The 22,843-nt window shown below is 41.0% G+C and overlaps 1 protein-coding gene across 2 annotated transcripts in view; it reads left to right on the forward strand.

Moving 5' to 3' along the window:
* The window catches only part of LOC102206980 (mitochondrial import inner membrane translocase subunit TIM16-like), a 111,536-nt gene that overhangs the window by 31,612 nt on the left and 57,081 nt on the right, over nucleotides 1-22,843 (forward strand). For both annotated transcript variants that reach the window (XM_005744362.1, XM_005744363.1), the window contains exons 8-9: nucleotides 4,375-4,458; nucleotides 5,337-5,419. In XM_005744362.1, the coding sequence (XP_005744419.1) occupies nucleotides 4,375-4,458; nucleotides 5,337-5,419 (167 nt within the window). The remainder of the gene's footprint in view (nucleotides 1-4,374; nucleotides 4,459-5,336; nucleotides 5,420-22,843) is intronic.

A 22,843-nucleotide genomic window follows, 5' to 3' on the forward strand; every position in this document is an offset into this window, starting at 1 on the left:
ACCATCTGACTACAGGCTGAAAAATGATCCCAGTCTCAGCTTAAGTGTTTATTCAATCCAGGACTTATTATCAACTCTGTCAGTACAACTTTGGTAGTGTTGCTTTAGAAATATGTTTGAGGGCCAGGTCAGTAGTATATTTTCTAAACCCTCTTAGTGGATGAAGCTATCTGCGAGCATACCAGGAGCCAGAGCGCATCTGTATAACATACAGGTGGTGTTAGATAAAACAATGAAACAGACAAAGACATATCACCCCTGAGAGTGGTGCAGAAGTGAACGTTTGATCATGACGTGTCCAACTCTAGCTTTGTCAAGTAAATTCATAGCTGGGAACAATAAATTTTGTTTGAACTGCCAGTGTGGCCAACAAGAATACCTTCAACTGACTGCTGAAGATTTATAGGTTGTTCCATTTTAATGAGGAAGGTGATTGCAGCACAGGAGTCTTGGCCGAAACTTCAATTCATATTTATGTTACAACATTAATGACTGGAAAGTAGGCATCTTGCCAGTCTAGCTTTGTCAGTTATCAAGCTCAACGTCACTTATTGTTTGGTTACAGCGGCGTCAGGTTTTTGCAGGATATAATTTTAGATCTCCAACATGTGGTTAGTCACCGCCCTGAGTGGTTGCCAATCAGGAAATGACTCATCCTAAAATCAGCATCTGATTTCTGTAGGTCAATATCTGCCTAACAAGAGGTCTGTATTACTCTTGCTTAAGCTGAAACGGTTTAGTCTGAAAAAGTGAAAAGCTCAGCAGATAACACTAAGATGAACTGCGGTGGATCCAGCCAGCAAGCTCTGATGACATCTTCATAGAAAGTCTTAAAGCCGCACATTCCTTCAGATCTGGGTGAAGGATGACATCATGTTGATGTGTTTAATAATATTAAAAGATATCTGCAGACAGAATCCAGGCTGGTTTACATGCCCTGCTTGGCTGCCCTGTGGTGAAGTCCTGAGGGTTGCTACAATGACTAAACAAAGTTTTTCTGCACCAGATGTTGTTTACAAAGGTCCAATATTTGATCTACCAAAAAGAACTGTGTCTTTCTGTCCTTCCCACTTAGCAGGCAGGTCTAAAAGTAGGGTAGAGGTTCATGAAGGTATGATTTAAGACTCATGGTGGATGGTCTAAAAACATATCAAAAATCTTGCTGACCTTTAGGTGTTTCTGTCTTATTTCTTTGGTGCCATCACAAGCTTTTGTTGCTATTAACAGCTATTGTTGTGAAGGTTATAAAATTTACTGCAGACAGGAAGGTTTGGATTTAGATGATCTCATCATCCCCCTGTGTCTGGTTAAGGTATAGCTGCTCAATTGTCCCCCTGTGGCATCACCAGAGGGGGTTAACATTAGAGATTAAAGTGCACTCTCCATAATGTGCAATGGGCAGATATCAGCTGAACAGCTAAAACAGCAGGTGAAGTTGAAGAATTTAGAGGTATTTCTCTTTTTTCATTATTCCATTTCATGGGAGTCTTGAGCCTTGGTTGTTTTTCTTGAACTTCCTCAATAATATCCTCTCATATGGAGGGTGACAGCTTGGGTCTTCTTCCAGACCTTTGCAAAGTGGTGACACGTCAGTGTAACTATTTGAACTGATGCTGTTGGATTCTGCAGTTCTTTAGAAATACTACAATTCTCCTTCTTAGAGTTTCCCAGAACTCCTTGGACTTCCCCATTGTTCTGAGTATTGGTCAATCCAGTGAAAATTGTCAAACAAATCTTTTTTATGCTGGCAAAGGGAGGCTACCAGTTGTAGTAGGCAACAAGAAGTTAATAGGCCTTGGCCATGTCAAGTTAAAAGATATAGAATTTTCAGAATGACTTATTCAAAGATTTAAGTGAGTTTATGTATATATTTTAACCCCAAAAAGTGTTTTTTAAAGTATTAAAGATATATACGGTACAATCATTCCACCCTGGAACAAAAGAAAAGGAAAAGTTCAAAGGCATAATTAAAAGTCCCCAAATTACCAAGACATTCATGCCCATGATACGTGTATATAAACTTCTGACCACAACTGTAACCTACTTAACAAGATAAGACACAATTACACGATCCCTTTGGGGAAGGGAGTGAACTTTTAAGATTCCTATTCAGTGAAATAAATAAAACAAGCATCAATTCCAGTAAATGACCACACTTATCCTTTCTTTTTTCGGTCCAAAGAACTGTGCCCTGAGCTACCAAAGTGTGTCAGTCATAGTTTGGAAATTTCAAAGTAACATGTGCCTGGAGAGGATTTGGAAGGAATCGGCAGGGATGAAATGCTTACTTGAAACATTTATAAACCATATCTTCAATTTCTTCCTCTGAGCAGTCAATTCTGAAACCACCAGAATCAGACTGTGGCAAGAACAACATCAGAAAGGGGGAGGGGAAAAAAGGAAGTGGGATTTGAGTTTGAAGTGATAGGTCCCACATATGTTTGTCCTTCCCTACTCAAATTTGCAAAACTCTTTCTAAACTGCCTTTTATTGTTATGTGTTCATCCCTGTTTGACCAACTGTGGGCTTCAGCTGCAGATTTATCATTGCCCAGCATATATATGGAGGTTGTATAGTGCCAGGCCCTATTACCCTCTGACCTCCAGTGAGATCAGGGGTGCAACATGGCAGCTTAAATTCTCCCCATTTGTTTTTACAATTTGTCATCTGTGACTATTTAACGGTTGCACAAGAATGAGGCTGCATGCTCTGTAGGGAGGTTGTTAGAATTGAGTCCTAGAAAACAAGCCTCTGTCTTCTTGCCATACACAGAAGTTCAGCTGTGTTCCTCGGGGTTAGTATGTCCATAAAGAAGACAGCATTAATTTTGTGAGGTATATTGGGCTGAGGGGCTCACAGCTCCTGTTCCATGGAAATCTCATCACTGGCTCCCATTCCTTATGCTTAAAGCTCAGTGTAACTTTAGTATTACTACACAGATATTGGGGGAATTGCTGACTGAGAGTGGCTGTGAGACTTTACTTGTATTACCTGTCCTGATGGATAGGCTCTTAATAAGTGATTTTAATACTTGAAAGTAGCTGATGGATATTCTGTGAATGAGCTTAGTTTATCTCGTCTCAGCTCTTTTGTCAATAATCACAGCACATGCCATATGAAGTGAGTCAGTAGAAACTCTGTGTTTAACACAATACATACAAAATCCTGCTCAATTACATGCACTCTTCTGCCTTCTTCTCTTTAATATGTTGTCTTTACAGATTGCCACATTCCTTACATTTCAACACTCACTGTTGTTTTTAGGCATTACTTCTGACAATGTGTGTCATTTGTATTTCGAGACCACCCGGTAAACTCGGCCCGGTTGTGCTGTTTCTGCGCATATTCCCCATGGAAACTGTGCAACAAAGACTCATGAATACACCAGTAGTGTCACAGTTTAGGAACCTTAGCTGCACTCAAGGCAGAAGTCCCCTTGTCTGCTACATCAACAATAACAAGCTCTCCTTTCATGGGGCAAGTCCTGTTCTGTCCAGCCACGGGGATGTGAGGCACCTGTGAATCCTGTCTGTAGTCCTTCCCCTTTCTTCTTTTTGCTGCAAATCATACACTCATCACTTCCCAAGTTATCTTGAGCTAGACCTGGAGGTTATATGTAAAGTTGGGGGTTTCTCTAATGGGCTGAATGGTTGAGAGATGACGTCAGAGCGCTACATGATTTCTTTAAAGAAGGTGATTTGTATGTTAAACTTAGGGAAAGCTATAATTAGAAATGATCTGATAATTTTTGGAAATACATATAAATTAAAGATTGTATAGGAAGTAACATCCAGGTGCATCTATGTGCCAACATTCCTATAGTCAGTGCATGCAGGTTTTGGATTGTATTGATCAGTGATTGAAGTGTGGCTTCCCCCATGTCACCAAGGATCTCCTCAGGTACCTTACCACAGTTGAATAAGCCTGTAATGAGAGTATTGATGTGGTTCTAGCCCTGAAGCTTTGGAAAGAATCGACAACTCTGACACTAAAAATTTTTGCTAAACAAATGATGGACATGCTTGTGAGAAGATGTTTGGAAGGCTTAATTGTAAAAATGTAAAAATGAGGTCAAGCAGCAATGGGGACAATTTTTTTATAAGTTGTTGTGATTCCAATAGTATCTCCTAGATGTTTGATACTTGACTATTACTCAATAACTTGTAGTACAATTTATCTCATACACCTCACTCCATGTCTGCGTCTTTGAGCGGCCTTATTCATTCCTTTTGTTTTGATGTTTTTGCATTTAATTCAATAAAAATTCTTAATTATAAAGTTTGGGTTTCACCACTGAGACGTGTTTTGTCTTCTTGTGATGCCGATTGGAAAGTCAAGTAATCTATTTATTTTTTTGTATTATTTTTCCCATAGAGTGCCAAGAGTCTTCAAAGCAACAAGGATTCACGGATCCTGTGGACCAAAGATGATCTTTTACTGACCACTGGCTTTGATACGGTGAGAAAGTGTGAAGCCAACTTGTTATACTTGGTACAGTGTTTGTCACTGTAAGAATTACAGAATCAGTGCCTCTTTGTACAGTAAGATGTATAAAACTTACACCAAAAACACGAGACACCGCAGGCAGGAAATTGTTTTATTCATGCATTTAAAAAATATATATATTATTCCAAAATTCCCAATCACACAAGAGGAAATGGTGATTGGCATGACCAAAACTATTCCAACTGTGTGCAATAAATTTGCAATCAGGTGCCGTCTTGTTGCGTTAAGATGCTGGTAAAGCAGCCGATTTAAAAAAAAAAAAGACTGATTGGAGTTTGCTATGTGTTTGCCATTGAATTGGGTCCAGATGCCTATTTCCTGCAATTTATGATAACACAGTGATAACTGTGATAAATCAGTGAAAAGTACTGCCGACTCCTTCAATCTGTTTCACATTAATTACATTCAGAGTCTTGCCAGAACCTCGTAGATTTGATATGGAAATTCAGAAAATCCTCCACAAGCAGGGACTTAGCTGCATGTGTGCTTGGCAACATTGGATTAGTGTAGAATACAATCAGTAATACTGCCAGTTGATTCCCCACTGGCATAAAGATACATCGCAGACGAGTTACGCTCCTCTGTGTGAGTGATTGCAGTCAGTCTGCGTTAAGACTGATTGTTTGGAGAGAGGTTACCTCCCACCCGATGACCTGTGCAATCATCCTGCAATCAAACATCATCATCACAGCATCACATAGCGCTGTAATATGTGACAATTTCAAAAACACCTCTTAGGTTCATATAAAAAAAAGTAACTTGTTTGACCCCTTTTGGCATGCTCTGTCTCTGTTCGGAGTACTCAGCGTCTTACTTTGTTGTTTGTTTAGATGCGTAGTCGTGAGGCGAGACTTTGGGACAGCAGGAAGCTGACCTCTTCGCTCGGCTCTGTTTCGCTCGGCACTTCCAGTGGGTGAGTACAGCATCAGTTTGTGTCCATAACTGACTCACACAGCCATGACACTGACCTTCTCACTTTTAAGTGTTTGTCTGTGAGTGAGAGTTTACGAGGTCATGTGTTGCAGTACAACGGTGTATCTGTGTGTGCATATCATGTAGGTGGGCATATTAGTGTGTAGCTGGCACATATGCAATGATATATGGCCAGACAGGCATGTGGACCTCCCAGAGTTTTTACACTGTTCCTCCACATTCTTGCTGTTTCCGGGAATGTTGCAGACAGATTCGTGTGCTGTCTCAGTGGAGCAAAGCGTGTGCACATGTGTGCTGAGCGTCGCTCTCTCTACGACTGCTGCAAAAGGGTCAGGAAGCAGCAGCAGACACACTGACACTTCCTCCCTCAGCTCGCTGCTTGTCATTTCTCCAGCCGCTCAGTTTATTTTCCCAAACACGGCTGCCGAGGACCGGAGGACAGCAGGAGCGTGGCTGGGCTCCAGAGGGGAGACAAGGGGAATAGAAGGATGGAGGAAGAAAGAGAAAAGAGGAGGTGGGAGTGAGGATTCCTTTGTTAGATTGAGCTCATGCATTGTAGTGTTATGAACAGGCTGGCCTTCCAAGTCATTCCACTCATAAAGTGACTGGACTTTGTCGGGTCATGCTGTAGTCTGTGGTGGATGAAGTAAATTTATTATCATTATTATTACTGCAAAAAGCATTTTTCTTGCCATATGTGAAATGGCCACGGCAGGACAGATTCAACATTTGTTCTTCTGGCACTGCTATTCAGACTGGGTGTCCACGTGTGGCTGCACCAGAAAGTGTGAAGCTTTATGGCCTAGTTTTTTATTAGACAAAACACTACCAGAGGGAAGCGGTCTCTGTGGAATGTCATAGTTTTTGTTTTCTTCCAGTGAATGAGAGGAGTTAATACAGCAAGGTCCCTAAGTACCAGCCTCTGCTCTCCCTCCCTCTGCCCTCGTGCTCGCCACTCGTCTCCATTTCCTCTATTTCCTCTTTCATTTGATTGAGACAGATAGTTGCATGTCTGAGTGCCTCTTTGCAATCATCCCATTGTTTGGTGCCTGTGCACTTTTCTTGGAATTAGGGGATACGTGATGCCACAGATGCCAGTGTTTACTTCCTGTTACCAAAACTGGTAATTTGTTTTGTGAGATCCATGATACAAGTCATACAAGTCAAGTCAAGCTCACCCAAAAAACCAGAAAACCAGAACAACTCAAAGATAATAGACAAACAGCGTGAGGACGGTCACACTAATCTGAGGACAGGCTGTTAAGCCTTCCGACTCTCATCTTACTCAGCCAGTGTCTGTTTTTTTTTTTTTATGAGCCTCCCTTCCCCCCCCCCCTTTTTTTTTTTTAAACTGACAGAGAAACGGCTCATCTTGCATTTATTAAATTCATTAGATTTAATTTGAGACAAGCCTTTTGGTTTCCTGGTTTTTGATAGTAGTTCAGTTTTAATGCTGTGATTTTTCCATTGGACCTAATTGCAAGGTTTGGAGCTGTCCCATCCGCAGTATTTTGGATGTCCTGTATTAAATCACTTCAATCATGCTATCATATGCCGAGATGTGTGTCAGAGAGCTTTTACTCGTAAGGCCACATCCCTTCCAGATGTCTGTACACCAGCACTGATATAAAAGAAACAGACATTTAACCGAGAGACGAGACCTCATCATTTACTGCTATTCAATATTGCTTTCTCACTCTTACACAGCTTAAAAAATGATATACAGTTTTTTCTCGTGTCTTTTTCCCCCTCAAAATACTCTAAGTTATTACTAGAAGATAACTGTTTGTACAGCCAAGTTTCCAGAAAAGAGTGGCACTGAAAAAAATGTATAAGGATAACAAAGAAACCACAACTGCACCCACACAATTGCCAAACATTAGTATCGGGTTGTGCGCCTATTAGTGAGACTTCGTGTTTATTAACTTCTCATGCCAGCTTATCCCCATTTTTCTCTTGATATTTTTCACAACCTTCACTCTTATTTTTTTAAATGTATTTTTAACTACGGCCCTTGCCGGACTTTTGACCCAAGCTGCCGTTACAGGCCGAGTCTCCATTGTAGTTGGTTATTCTCTGCAGTGGGATACATCAGTGTCAAAAACAAACAATGCTTCAGGAGTCAAATTGAGGGGAAAATGCAGTGATTACTTTCTATTCAGCCATATCCATGTAAGCACTAGCCAACCTCTTTATCAAACTAAACTACTAGACGTAGTCTGCAATCAGTATTTACTGATAATAGGAAGTGCTGGCTGGTTTCTATTTAATGGCCAAGGTCAAAATGTTGCTGACTGCCTATTTGTCTCACTGTCTTTTTTTTTTTTAACCTGTGTCTTATTTTGTAAGTAGTGGAAAAAGATTTTTGTTCTCATTTCAGACACTGTGTCCATGTCTGTGTAATATTTTTAGCACGAGTGCTTAAATTAAACATCAATCAGCCTGTTCCCGACAGGAACAAACTGTCTTTAACCTCTTTTTTCCCCTCTACTTCTTTTTGTTTTAACTGAGCATTGCATTAGTGTTTTACCAAGCAGCTATGGCAAAGACAAAATGCACTAATCAAAAGGGGATATTGTCTTAATTTTTCTCTGCACCTAATAGATTGAAAACAAGTGACCAAGGAAACTCAAAGTCAAACATCCATAGAAGGGCACTTCCTCCTTGTCGTTTTAAGCCTGAGGTGCATATAAAGATGGATTTGTTCATGTTTTCCTGCCTGTTTTTAATTAAAACAGCTGCGGTAAACATGGTGTGTAATTGAAGCAGAGAGCTGGCTTGTATCAGGTTAGCTTTGCTTGTAGACAGCATTCAGTAGAACTGTTTTCTTTGGACTGTCACAACATAAAGAGGCCCAGGATCATGAGCCAGTAAAATAGAGTTGTGGGTGGAATATAATTTGGATGGAGAATAATGGGCTGGAAATGTTTATTTTTTGGTCGGGGTTGAAATGGAGAATGAAAAAAGTGAGGGGTGATGAGTCTGAGAGGAGCATTTTGAACTATGTTAAGGTGGCTATTACTGCAAGCCTGTTTTCCATGCAAGCTGTAGAGCTGCACAACGAGGAACTGTGCGGGTCTGTGTGCACTGCTCTCTCCCTCATATTCTTCCCCCTATAAACCAGAATTATAATAATGAGTTTAATTGGGTCTTTAAGCCAGCTGCAATCAGTGAACTTTATAGCTGGGCACGATTGCTACCAGCTTGCTGTATAAATGCTTGAGACGTCACGATAATTATGCATCCTCCCCCCACTTCAGCAGCTAAACATACTTTGACCACACTTACACAACCGCCTCTCGCTGATGTTTGCTTGCATACTAGCTTGTAATCGGGTCATAAAGATGACAGTCAGTTCTCCAGGGGTTACTCGGTTAGCATTCAGCTTGACAGAACTGCAGTCTCAGGAGAATTTCAGCCTGTGACCTCCTCTAACTGTTCTCGGTCCCTATCAGTGTTACCCTCCTCTCCTAATGGACACAAACACCATACATTTGCATGCATGCTCATTTAGACCTTCTGTTATTTTGGTGTCTCTTAATGTCTGGCTAGAGGCTGATTTAAGTAGATCACTGTGACCTGCCTGTTGATTGGGAAGGACATATGTTTGCCCCTGGAGAGCCAGCCTCACTGCTTTTACAACCAGTCACAGGTTATACTAAGGACTTGCCCTCTGAGGCAAGCGCTGCTGACAGACTGTGCTGTTAACCGATGGAGAGAGGCTTTTGTTGTGGATGGATAGGAGTACTCCTAGTGCGCTGCCTGTACTCTTGCGCTCCTTATTGACTGTGTGGGCCGTGCCTGAGCGCAGGGCCCAGTCAGTAGGTGTATAATTGAGCCAAATTCCCTTTAATCAGATAGATTGAGAAGAGGCCTGCGCCCCATAAGAGAACGAGCCTTTTATACAGAACAGTCACTCCTTTCTCTTGCAGCGGCCCGGGCTCTCCAAAATCAGTCCCAGATGATGGCTTTCCTGTGGGTATTAGGTACAGCTGCAGGGCCGTTTACCAAACCAGAGCGAAAAAAAATACCACTAAATGTTTGAATGATAGTCTGACCTTTCTCCGTTCTAGGAGTTCACCTTCTAAGAAAAAAAAAATAGAGCTTTGCTGTTTGGGTCCAGCTCAAACACAACTGTTTGAGGTGCAGGAAAAGGCAAAACTACAGTCTTCTTCAGGTGATCTGCAGGGTCAAGGCTCACCAGTACGGCTGTGGGGGATGGTATAGGGTAAAGATGTGGCCGCACGCGCTCGGTCAGCATTCTGACAGTTGAAACATGGCATCTGAAATCTGTTAGCCATTTAGGGTTTCAGTTTGTGATTAAGTGGAGAAGGAGTTTGACCAGAAGAAGAGGATGAAAAAGGAGGAGGGAGCTTTGAAATCCCCTCTTTTCTTTTCTTTTTTTTGGTGAATATATCATTACTCTATGAACCTTTATTGGCTGCATGTGTAAGTTCATATGCTAATCCTAAACTTCTTTTGCTCTTAGTTTGAGAAATTCCCCCTTGTGATTAACTCAAAGACGGAAAAAAAAAGGTCTACCGTCAGCTGCTATCCTTCAACGAATCTTTATCCTTACCTGACCGCCTCCGAGACCTTCTGTCTATTACTATCTGTACACTTACTCATCTACCTCTCCATTACGGATAGATGAAATGGAAACGGAGAGCCGGGTTTTTGAAGGTGCTCGTGTCTGGGCTTCTAATTTAGTATTTTTTCTTTTTAAAGCCAGACCTAATGGAGCTGCTCAGAAGCGGTAAAAGCAAATGGAAATATGTGAAGCATTTGGCGGGGGATATTTAATATAATTCACAGAGGGTTTTTGATTTCATCCCGCAGGTATGTGCTCAGCACTCCAGGGATCAGAAGGACCCTTTTGTGTGAACTCACCACAGAAGGAAAAATAAAAAGTCTCTCACTCCCACCTTAGGCTGCCTCCTTTCACCCTCTTTCCCTCCTGTTTTCTTTCATGTACCTTTGTATTTCTTTAGTTTCTTTTATACTTTACATTAATGGTATGGAAATGGAGATTACTAGTCGCAGGAAGTCACTCTGCATTAAATTGCACTTGAGGACGTCCTAATGTTGTTAAGGTATTTAAACAAATGGTTTGGTACTAGAAGGCTGAAGCCTCCCCCCAATTTGTCTCAGTTATGAGGCTCGAGACCGTGTCAGACTTCACTTTCAAACCTTAACAAAAGCAGCAGCAGAGTTGCACTTGCAGCTGTGGGTATTGTTTTTCTCCAGCATCTGGAAAATTGTCTTTCTTTTCCCTTTATTGGAAATGCACTCACAATAACAGTTAGGATCTTTGCTGCTCACACTGCTCAGGATTATTTTAGCACTTGTTTCTTTGCTCTGTGGGTTAGATATCCAGTAGCTGAGGAATAAATACACTGCTAGTATCAATGAAGGGAACTGTAATAATTTGATGGAGATCTTCTAAACTTAAGCAGCTAGTTCTATATGTATCATTTTTCCTTCCTTTTCTTTTACCTGTGTTTTACTTATTTCCTTTACTGTGCTCTTTTTTTTTTTTAACCCGATTTGTCTACCATCTGTTAATGCCTTTGAAATTTGTATTCTAGTTTAACCCCCTCTTTTTGGACCCAAGTGCCTTTCAACAAATCCATGTGTTTTCTAAGACTCGTGATTGCGCCTTTCACGAGACTCAAGAACCGTCGTGCGGTACAGAGCTCCCGTTTTTAAAATCATGCCTTGGTTCTGGACGCCAGTCACCTCCTGGATAAATGCCACCTCTCTCTGCTGTGGTAAGAAGACCAATCTGAGTGATGGAGAGAAGTGTGTTTCTCATTAGTACATGGTTTCCTCTGCCTCGCACCCTGCCCACACCCACCCTGCAGGCTGGCCTCTAACTCCTGCCTCTGAGACTGGAGCCTGTCATTGTGCGCCTAATAGTCTTGCAAAAAAGAACAGAGGTAAGAAGGGAATGACAGACAGCTCAGGATATGGATGAACAAAGACATGCAGGAGTTGAGTCATGGCCACATAATTTATATGTTATGTGCGTTCTTCTACATGCACAGGAGAGATGAAAATAGATAAACTTACACAGCCTGAGAAAAGAGCAGAATAAAATTTGTGGTACTTCTTATCTTTAGTTTAGTTAAAAGCTGATGAAGCATCTAACACAATCCATAAATTTTGTATAAATTTTAATAAAGTGTCACCTTTCAGCATTAATTCAAAGCGGTTTACATCCATGGTAGTGAGTCTTCCTTTAATAATTCTCACAATATAGTTGGCTGGGCTAAATATAAAAGCAACAAAGAACCAAAAAATGTTTGTCCTCCATTGAGCTGTTTTGTCAAATAAGGTTCCTTGTGGCTGAGCAGATCAGACGTTTTTGTACAAATCTGAACTTGTCTGAAGCTGAAACTTGTCAACTAAACACTACAGTCATTGTTTTATTAATTTCAGCCAACGAAAATGTGTCAACCAAATACTGGAAGCCAGATATGATAGCCAACAGTGATGCCACAGCTGATCTCATAATATCTGAAATGGTGATGTTTCCCATGTGTAAATAGTCTGTATACTCTCTGCACAGCCATCAGCCACATCTGGACCTTCAAAAAAAACCAGCCCAACTTTCCTTCCTTATTTTTAAAGCCTGTTTAAGCGAGCAGACTTTTCCTATAATTTAATAGCGAGAGCAGGCTAGGTGGATTGTCTCCTCATTGTATTCTCTTTTATGGTCAGGTTTCCATGATAGAAACCAGCAATCTACATCCTGCCATTGGCAGGTCTGCTGCCTAAGAGGAGAACTCACAGAAAACAGAAGGAAATTCAATAAAAAAAATTTCCCTCTGTTTCTCGAGTTTTCTCCACGCTCTCTGATTGGCTGGTGGCAGGTGGGCCACATGTGCTCCTGGCTGATATCTCTCCCCATGTGGGCCCTATTTGTCTGCCCACAGCATGGAAACATGTCAGTGTCAGCGAGGCAGGAGTAATATGCCATGCATAGTTTAATAGGAAAAGTGCTGAAGCCTGCTGCTGCTCACTGACTATTTGTGTGTGCAGTCTCATCTTTTAATTGTGTTTATTCACAGAGTCAGCCATGCATACATAAATGATGTGTACACGTATGCACATGTTACTGAGTAGTAGGTGGACAACAGAGAGGAAAATAGCGGCGAAGGGTCTGAACTCCATCGCTGCCTGTCAGATTTCACTCGTCTCTATGGAAATGTTATGACAACAAAGCTGCTCTGCACCTGCGTGGCCCCTTTGTTTTCCTGTTCAGAGTTGTGTGTCTGCATCTGGGCAAGTGCACTTGGCCTAAGAAGATTAAAAAAAAAAAAAAAAACCCGTCAAGATGTAATTGGTGGTGGGAGAGCGGAGGAGGTGGTGGTGGCCAGGAAATAATTTCACCATTGTGCAAAGCATACTGGAGGAACTGATGAAGAAAAGGTGGAGGACCCTCAGGGTCTGTGCACTCCTGAAGAAACCTCTGTGGACTTTCCTGCTTTAACACTGACTGAGAGTCCTCTGTATGAGGCCAGCTAACATTATTTCAGGAAGGTCAATTAGTCAGCCGGCTATTGTATGCATGCTTTGTGTTAGACCGCAGAGGGAGAGGACTAAAAGGCTGGGGACTAGTGGGAGGTAGAGTCTTGTTTTGTGCCTTTGTTCTCCTTTTTTTAACAAAAAACTAAAAAATAAAAAATAAAACATTTTCCCTTTGGAAACAAAGGATGGTAAGAAAAGTGGACTTTATCTTAATTGTTGGATTTGTAGCTGTTTTTAATTTACAGAATGCTCAAACAGCTAGTTTAAAATGGTAATCAGCTATTTTAATTGAACACCTACTGAATAATTGTGGAAACTGCTGAAATCATTGTTGCAAGCAACCAGACCTACATGGATGATTGTTACAGTGTGGTTTGCTTGCTTTGAGTCTGTAGAGTTCCTCATCCGTGTCATCCATTGAATCTTGTCTGTGTGCTGGGACACAGGGTGCTGTAATGGGGGTTCTGTTACTCTTCAAGTTTACAGTGCTTTGCATGCATGCATGCATGTTTGTGTTGCACAGGTGTCTCTCACACAGCAGCCCAACCATGAGATGGAGGGGCTGCATTCCTACTGGGAAGCTGGACTGGGCAGCCAAAAACACACGTGTGGATTCACAAGCGATGTGACTTGCTGTCGTACACATTCACAGGTCTAGACGTGTCTGCCATTTCTTTGCCTTTTTCATTGCACGCAGACCTTTTCCAAACAGCATTCATGATCACTCAGCAGGTTTTGACAGGTGGAGTGACATAAACGTAATCTTCCATGCCTTTCTTCTGCTAAACGTTCATGCACTATTTGGCCTTTTTTGGTCAAAGTTAAAACAGCATGGATTGCACTTCTTCATTTTCTGTCTTTGTTTTATGTTTTTACTGCAGTTTAATTCAGACCAGTCACTACAACATGACTGCAGTGATGACCCTAATGTGCTGTCTCTTATAGACATACAGTGTTGTGGAGAAGTATTTGCCCCCTTACCTGAGTGGGCGTATTTGTCACATTTAAATGTTACAGATCGTCAAAGAGTTTTAAATTATAATTTTGTTTATTAAGGGGAGAAGATGTCCAAACCTACCTAAATTCAGACACTTAAGCATGAACGGTCTGCTTAAGGTCATCCCAAAGCATAACAATTGGATCTAAGTCTGGATTTGGACTAAATCACTTCAAAACCTTCTTTTTTTTTGTTTTAGCCATTCAGAGGTGGACTTGCTGGTGTTTTTCAGATCATGCTCCCAAGTTGTCTTGAGCTTCAGGGCATTGACTGATAGCCTTACTTTCTCCTTCAGGATTTTTTGGTAGAGAACAGAATTCATAGTTCCATCAATGAGAAAGTCATCCAAGTCCTGAAGCAGAAAAACAGCCCCAGACCATCACACTACCACCGCCATGTTTGACTGTTGGTGTGATATCCTTTTTAATAAAATTAGCTTTATGTCATATTAGTTTTATGCCAGATGTAACGAGTTTTGAACTTTCCAAAACCTAGACATTTGTCTCATCGGTCCATCAAATACTTTCCCCAAATTCTCAGGGATCATAACAATATTTTTGGCAAATGTGAGACGAGCATTTGTTTTCTATTCTATGGTCAGCTGTGGTTTTCTCCTGTCCCATGGATGCAATTTTTGCTCAGTCTCTTTCTTATTGTTGACCTCTACTAAGGGAAGCGAGGCCTGCAGTTCTTTAGATATTGTTCTGGATTCTTTTGTGACCTCCCGGAAAGGTTCACCACTATTCCATTTTCTCTATTTGTGGATAAATGCTCTAACCGTCATTCGCTGGACTATTAAAGCTTCAGAAATGGCTTTGTAACCATTTCCAGGCTGATAGACGTCAATGACCTTTTTTGTTTGTTTCAACTGTAGCAGTGTGTTGCTTTTTGAGATATTTTAGCTTACTTCACTTTGTGTTATAAATTCTGTTTATTAAGTAATTTCTTAGTTAAGGTAGTTAAAGTAATCAGACCTAAGTCTGGCTAATAAACTTGAACTAAGCTTTCCAAAAGGTCAATCATAGTTGATTCATGATTTAACAACTTGCAAGTTTGGATAGTGTTTTAACGCTATCTTCAACTTTCGTCTTTTATTTTCTGTCTCTTTAATCTCCAGGAAATCGTTCATGTAATGTGTTTATCAGCTGAAAGTCATTTTATAGCTGCAGTGCCCTCACAGTTTTGTACCCAAATGTTTACTATATCCTGCTGTTTTTTCGTTTCCACTGGTTTTCTTAGTGTGACAGCTGGGTAGATTGGCTCTTGGAGTGATAGTAAAAGAGCAAATTCATTACAAAGCACGTTAGATAAAAACATTTGACCAAAAGACCAGCTTTTATAAAGAAGGAGGCCCCATTATTGGAAAAACTTTTAGGGACTGCTTATTCTTTAGTGTCCATAGGGACAAAACTCGGGAGCTGCTGGGCCTTTCAGTCTAACCTACTTGGTTGGTGTTCCAGGGGAAGAAACCTTTCATTAGCACTGGACTGAGAAAAAAACAGACGGTTGATGGACAAATGGCGAGAGACATATATACACATACACACACTACTGAGGTGACTTGTATTATTCTTAACTGTTCTCCACACATCCTGGCCATCATGGTCCACCCACGGTCCACTGCTGATGTGAAGCTGTGGGGACCCACAGCTGTGAGCTGACAGGCTGTGCACTGTCTTCAGTCATCTGCACGCTAACTACTGTGCAAACTAACCACAGTGCTTACAGTGCTCCTAGCCATGTCTTCTAAACTTTTCTGCACATTTACAAATAACAGCAAACATTTGTCAGTTGCACTTGTTTTAAACTGAGGTTTTTGATTGAAATATCTTATAAATGATACTCCTGCTATGCTGAGTTTTTGTTTCTGGAAAAGTTTATACTTCCTTCTTACTTGCAGTAGTATCTTTCTTCTGTCTGCCTGAAGGGGATTGCTAATGGACAATATGCTGGAAGGCAGGCTTAATAGCCGTTCTACAAAAAAATAGAAAAAACAGCTTGAGGAAGCTCAAATCCTTACTGGCGCCTCACCTGTACACACCCGGCCAGTCAGTGTGTAAAATGTAACTGACTATAACTGGGAATCGAGTTGACTGAAAAATATTCGTCAGATTCTGCATCTCTCAATTCTGCTTTTACCGTGGGGACAGGAAGTCTCAAATATTCTTAGATGACCTGACAAGTATTTTCAAATTTCCTAGCGCCTTAAAGGTCAGTCCTTCTTATTCTGCCAAAGCTTTATCATCTATGATCAACACTTGATTTCTTAAAAAAAACGGAGTCACTATTTAGTCCTCAAATTCCTCTACCTAGTGTTTCAAGGCACATCTGAAACAAAGATTTATGGCACACTAGATCTAGGGTCATTTTAACTTAACTTGTGTATCTGTACACCGCCGCTTGTGTATCCCAGATCTGGCATGTTTGTGTTATTAACATGCACTCTCTCTTTTAAATAAATAAATGAAAGAAATAGAAAAAACAGAGAGAGAAAAAAAAACAAAAAAAAAACATGCACACTGACTGCTGAGATGGAGTTGGCATTGCCTGCTCTGCTCCAAACCTTTAGTGGGTTTGTTTAAATTATATCCCTTACGAGGGAAAATATGTAGTGGTTGAACTAGAGGACCCCCCCTTCTTCCAGATTTCTGTCTGCTGTCGTTTACTTTTTTCAGTAGCACACCATCCGTCTTCCAGACCCTCTTCAAAGTCTTCTGGTCTTTCTCTTCATGGCTTCCTCTTGCTCGCAGTATTCAACTCATACTTTTATGAAGTTGTTCCCCTCTTTGGTCTCATCATATTCATATAGTCCTGATTTGTCCATCCATTGCCTCTCACTTCTCTATCTCAACTCTCTGGTTTTATGTCTCTAAAGCTGCCTTCCCTCAATCCTTGCCCTCCCCTCTCATCCTCCCCACAGTTATGCTATTTTCTACTGTGCGTGGTTGATACATTTAGCTTGTGGTTGTTCGGGAAGTAATGGCTATAATGGCTACATCAATTGCCGGGGGGGGGGCTCTGCTGCATTGCTACCTTCCCTTAGCCACAGCGGAGTCTCTGCGGACTGATGCAGACTTTCCACTAGGGTGAACCCATCGACTTGGGGTGCCTACTGGGGCTCGCTGCCGCCACTGACACGCCCCCAGGCCACAGCCCGGGCTGGCAGGCACCCACAGAGGCACGCGGCGTCAGCCTGCCTAGCGGACGTTCTTGTTTGTGTTTGTCTTGTGTGGTGGTGAGTTTCTCACTGTGCTGCAGTGACCGTAGCACCACCCAGCTGCCTCATACCAGGATATGTCCCTGCACACCCTGGTCAGGCCCTGTGGGCCGTAAGTAGCCTTTTCCTACTCGAACTACACAGAGGTTGACTGTAACTCTTGGTACACATCCTGAAGTAATGAATGGCTCTACTCAAGACACGATACTGGTGGTTTTTATGTTTTTACTCATTTACACCCTGCCTTAAGCCATTTTTATTTTCTTGGGCTCCCTTTCTTCTTTGGCTTACATAGCACCGTAATACTAGAGTCACAGTAGGAGAAACAGAGGTTGGAGTCCACAACAAAACCATGAACAGTGAACTTAACGTCTTGTCGCCTTTTGAAATGGTTGCTTCACAGATGGAAACCTGGTCTGTGACACTCCACAGTTAGTTGCCATCAGTTGCTGTTTTATTGTTACAAAAAGGTGCATCAGAGACGAGTTGGGCTCATCGACACAGACCGACTCTGTTAATCTGTCTGTTTAGAAATTAGATGGCAATTGTTTGCAGGTTTTTACCAATCTGTCTGAGAGTGATTGTATTCAGACTCAGCTGCTGTTTGACTTTTACTCTACTATGACTGAATTTGATCTGTCTTTGATTTACCTCATTTTGGGGAATTTCCACTGGGTATTGTTGATGTTCATATAGGAATAACCTGCTATATTTTATACTGATTGTATTTTGAACTTAAAATAATCACAATCAGTGTTGTGTTATGTCTGTCATCAATTAGCACGGACTACCGTCTCAATAAATATGTTTAATATGAATGCCACCAGTTTTCCCAGTTTTATTTAATCTGTAAAAATTGCAGAAAAGAAAAATCAGTAAGTATAAACAGGCTTGTAACATCATAACTCCAGATATATAAAATGATGTCTTTGTGTGTGTTTATCCTTGTTAAATCCAGAGTATTTAGGATATATTAACTTCTAATTGCCAGATAATAGTCTGCAAAATGCCTCATCCTGCTCTGCTATTCCTTTACCATGTCACTGCTAATCAGCTCTCTGACACCTGTGACTGTCCAGACCCCTGCTGCAGACAGAATTAGCAGATCAACATTTTTGAGTGTAATGACCCACTCCGATTTACCCCCCTTAATCTGAGTGTTGTTAGTCATTTAGAACAAACAGGTGTTTGTTGCATGGAAGCTGATGAACCATGCAAGGGTCAGAGTTCAGTGGCCTCCACCCTGTAGCGACAGGATCATTTGGGATAGCCATTATGTTCTGCCAGTGAGTGTTTGTGTTTGGCCTGGAAGTGGATGCGTGTTTGGAGCAGATGGAATTAGTGTGACTAATATGGATTACTGAAATCGGCCTTTGCACCAGAAAACATTAGGGCGGAACACTCCGCATGGTAAGATCATACACATGCGCATGCAGTTTGAGCTGTAATTGTTTAATAAATTTCTAAGTGATCACCAGAATAAAAGCATTGAATGAATGTATGGTTATATGTGGTTTTTAGTCTAAAGTGATTTGAGTGGTTAGTAAGTATGCCACACTGTTCCAGTCCACCCTAACCAGCATCCTTGAAAACAATATGTTCAGAGAGCTTTTGTGTAATATTTCCAAAATTCTTTATGAAATGTAAAAAAAATTACTTGCTTCATTTAATCCACTTAACATTTAGGGAGGGACTCCATAATTCAAGAGCTACATACTTTAACTCATTGTGTCTGACACAGAAACGGTGAGTGCTTATAGTGTTGAAAAGGATTACAACACATAATGTGTGAACGTCGTCACCCTCCATATATGTTTAAACACACACATATTTCTGAAATAACTTTAATCTGTCGGTAATTACTTATACCAAACATTCGAATGCCAGTCATTATTTTCCCTTAATGAACTTAAACTTTTCTTTTCACTCCCTTGTGCGGATGATATGCCCACCCACATTTCAGCATAGCTCGGCTCAGTTTGAGATTACACAGGAGCTTCAGCTACAAACAATGTGGAATCTGCAGATGTGTATACATAGCACGGCTGTGATGCAAGTAAAGTTTGAAAGTTACACAGGATGTGTACACAGCAGCTTTTGATGAATGTCTGCTGGTGTCACAAGATTATAGATCAGTGACTCGAATGCTTGACCCCGAGGCTTTTGGAGATTTTGATGCCTGTCGCCGTGCTTCTCTTTGTCATTGTGTTTTTATAGTGCAGGTATTGATATGAATATTAAATGTTAAGATAAATGTTTATGCATATCTGGGAACTGATGATATGAGCGGGGGGGGGGGCGAGTAGAAGATGTTTTGCAAGTCACACCACACACTGTTTGCACTCCATGCTTTTTGTCCTGTTGAAAGGACAAATGTGTAAATACATGAGAAATTGTGTGCTGTCCTAATTTAATTGTTGATTTGGGGGATTTGGGTTGTAATTTTGGTTCTGGACACGTCAAATATCTCCCAGGCTCAGTCCAAAATCAGTTCCATGCATGCTGCAGATGTCTCACATGGTTCTTATTAAATATTTATGTTGTGATTTAAAAGTTTTTAAATTAGTTTTTATGGCATTTTGGCCAATTTTCCCAATATTTAGCCACATGTGCAGTTTTCCAACAGCGGAGACTGTGAGTATGTTTGACGTAGCAAATGCTTACTTCACCTGCACTTTAAAAAAAAAAAAACAAAACACATCACAAACAATTGTTAAATTACTATTTCAGCCTCATCTGATGTTTCAGTCTTTTTTGTTTGTACGATATGTTTCTTATACTCAGTCAGTGAAGCTGTACTTATCTCGTGAAACACACAAGTAAATTTTTTTAAATCACCACTGCAGATTTGGCCAAACAGGCAGAAGATCCTCTCCCACTGGTGACCCCGACTTTCACCACAATGCATTTTTTGCCTCCTTTTTGTGACTAAATGAGAGTTTCAGTAACTTTGTGCGATCTTAGAAACAAGAGTCTCTTTGCAATATGTGAATCTTATCTTGAGAGATTGAACACTGATTTTTCTTCTTCTTTTCTTTTCTTTTTTTTTTTTACCTTTTTGTGGTTGTTTGTAATACTCACTCTACTCTCAGTTTAAGAGCTAAGTGCTTTGTAAGAGTATTAACAGCACAACAGACAGTTCAACTAAATAAATAACCAAGAGGGCCATTTAATGTCACCCGCCTTGTCAGATTTCAGCTGTCAGTGTTGAGGCACTGGAGTTTTGGACTATGCTGGCTCTGTGAACATCTGTGGTTAGACCTTCATCATTTTTCATCACAGCTTTTCTTAAAAGGGGCGTGTGAGGTTAGTAACCTTACTAAGGTCCAGCTTGAGAACTCGTGCTATTAATTAATTAGAGCTTAGTGCCATGATGGTTATAGCTAGTTATATTTTTAACAAAGGGAGGCCCAAAAAACTGTTTCCTTGCATGAGTTTCATCTACAGTAATTGAATTTAGTGTTTACAACTATTTAAGACCTCCTGCACCCTTTTCACCCTCTATGACCTCCTCACCATCTGCTACAACCTCATCTCATTAATACCATATTACTCATTTGCTTATGTTTTTGTAAATAAATAAAATCTCCCCAGCCTCCATCCCTCCATTCCTTTCAAATGAGAACCACACTTGGGTTGCTTTCCAAGGGTGATAGGCGGTACTTTTTAGGTGCTCCCTGCTGACTGTTGGGCACAGAGAAACACACATGCACACACTCAACACCTCCACAACTTCAGCTTGTCAGACCCCGCATCAGTCGATTTCCAAAGACGGATAAATTTATCAGTTCTTGTGGCCTTGCTTGGACTCAGCCAGAAACAGCAGACCCCCTCCCCTCGCATTTCATCAGTGCTCCACCTCTTTAATTTCCTCTAATTCTTTCCATCCTCTGCTTTTTATATTGCAGCACTCGTTGGCTCATCACTCCTCATTTCTGGTTTTCTCATTTCTGTTTAGATTTTTCTTCGAGTCTTTAGACACCTTGCTAGCTTGTGAAAAACCACACAGAAATCTTGTCTGCCAAACGCCAGAGCAACATAAAATGCCTGAATGAAGCAATAATGAAGAAAATTAATAAAGGAAAAGTTTATTTCATTTCACACTTGTCACAACAACTTGAATAGTTGAGTTGAGAACGTTTCAATTGAACAGCAGCACCAGCAGCTGCTTGCTATTGTTTGGGGAACATAGATTTTTCCCTCTTTTATGCTCACGTGACTGAGATCTGAGGTCAAACGAACATGTGAATGTGAAAAAGTACTATTCTTTCCATAAGTGATGAATTAAATTAAGAGTTAAAATGCTTGCAGCCCTAGGGTATTGCTATATGTAAATCCATATTTAAATCAATGTAGAGCCCCCATTTGCCTCTGTTGTACATTAACTGCCAGCTTGCATTGTCCATCCACTGTAGAAATGATATGGAGGATCAGTGAGCGCTCTCCTGCGAGGGTGAGACGATGACTGAAAGAGACACAAATGACAAGCCTTGCATGGACAGAAATATCTGTACTCGGGAAATCAGGCTGCCATTTGTTTTTATTTCTAATAATTCACCGAACTGCACGTGAAATGAATCACATGTGTGCCTGCTGATGTATTTTGCCAAGAACTAACCAAAGTCAAATTCTTCCTTTGCTTTCTTTTCCTGTTTTTCTTTCTTTCTGACTTTCCCTTCTTTCTCTCCTCATTGCTTTTTTTTTTTTTTTGGTCAGAGCAGCAGCTAGGCCATCTGCTGGAACAGGCATACAGTAGTATGGCATGAGAGAAACCAGTGGCACACCAGCCTTCATCTGTTATTAGTACTTTTCAGGAAGATTTAGAGGAGGGAAATGTGGAATGTGAGGCAGGAGAAGAAGCGCGCAGAGAGCCAAAAAACTAGAGCTGGAGAACCTGGATCCAAAAAACAAAGTGGTCGTGTGTTTTCCCTGCTCAGCTTTTCTTTTCCCCCTTTGCTCTTTTACTCTCTTCTGCCACAATTTTACTTTGTACCACACACCAACATCACAAGGAACGAAATACAGCCAGCAATACTACGAATCTCTCTCCTCTGATAAGGAAAAAACACAGTTTGTGTGTGCTGATGAGCATTACTAAAGCAGTAACCTTTGCACCAGTATAGATGTTCTTATACTCAAGATATCAGTCATCTATTTATCTGCTTTTTCTTTGCTGGTTATAATAGGCTGAATGCTTCATCTTATGATTTTTGTCAATAATTTCATTTCCTCAACTGCTGACTGTAAATAATCTAGACTGATGTCCGAGAGATGGTTGGAGGTTACTGGGAGGTCAGATGTGTCGTGTGGGCAGCGGGGATATTTGGAAAATTGAAAACTGAGCGGCAGAGAGAGGGGAGAGAAACGACCGAAAAGGTCAATTGAATTAAAGATTGTAAAGTGCCGAGGGAAGGCAAATGCTGCCTGCAGCCACATGACCCCGTGCTCCAACACTCTGTCATTGGCTGCCTCTTCTTAACCCTGAATGTGGAAACTAATTAGAAAGAAAAAATAGGGAATGCGGGGAAAAGAAAGGCCAAGAAAAGGAATAGAGGAGGGAAAAAAGATAACTTTATGTAGATTTGTGTGTGTGTGTGTGTGTGTGTGTGTGTGTGTGTGTGTGTGTGTGTGTGTGTGTGTGTGTGTGTGTGTGTGTG

The sequence above is a fragment of the Pundamilia nyererei genome, unplaced genomic scaffold (genome assembly GCF_000239375.1).
Source record: "Pundamilia nyererei isolate P.nyererei 1_Seehausen unplaced genomic scaffold, PunNye1.0 scaffold00142, whole genome shotgun sequence".
Lineage (NCBI taxonomy): Eukaryota > Metazoa > Chordata > Actinopteri > Cichliformes > Cichlidae > Pundamilia > Pundamilia nyererei.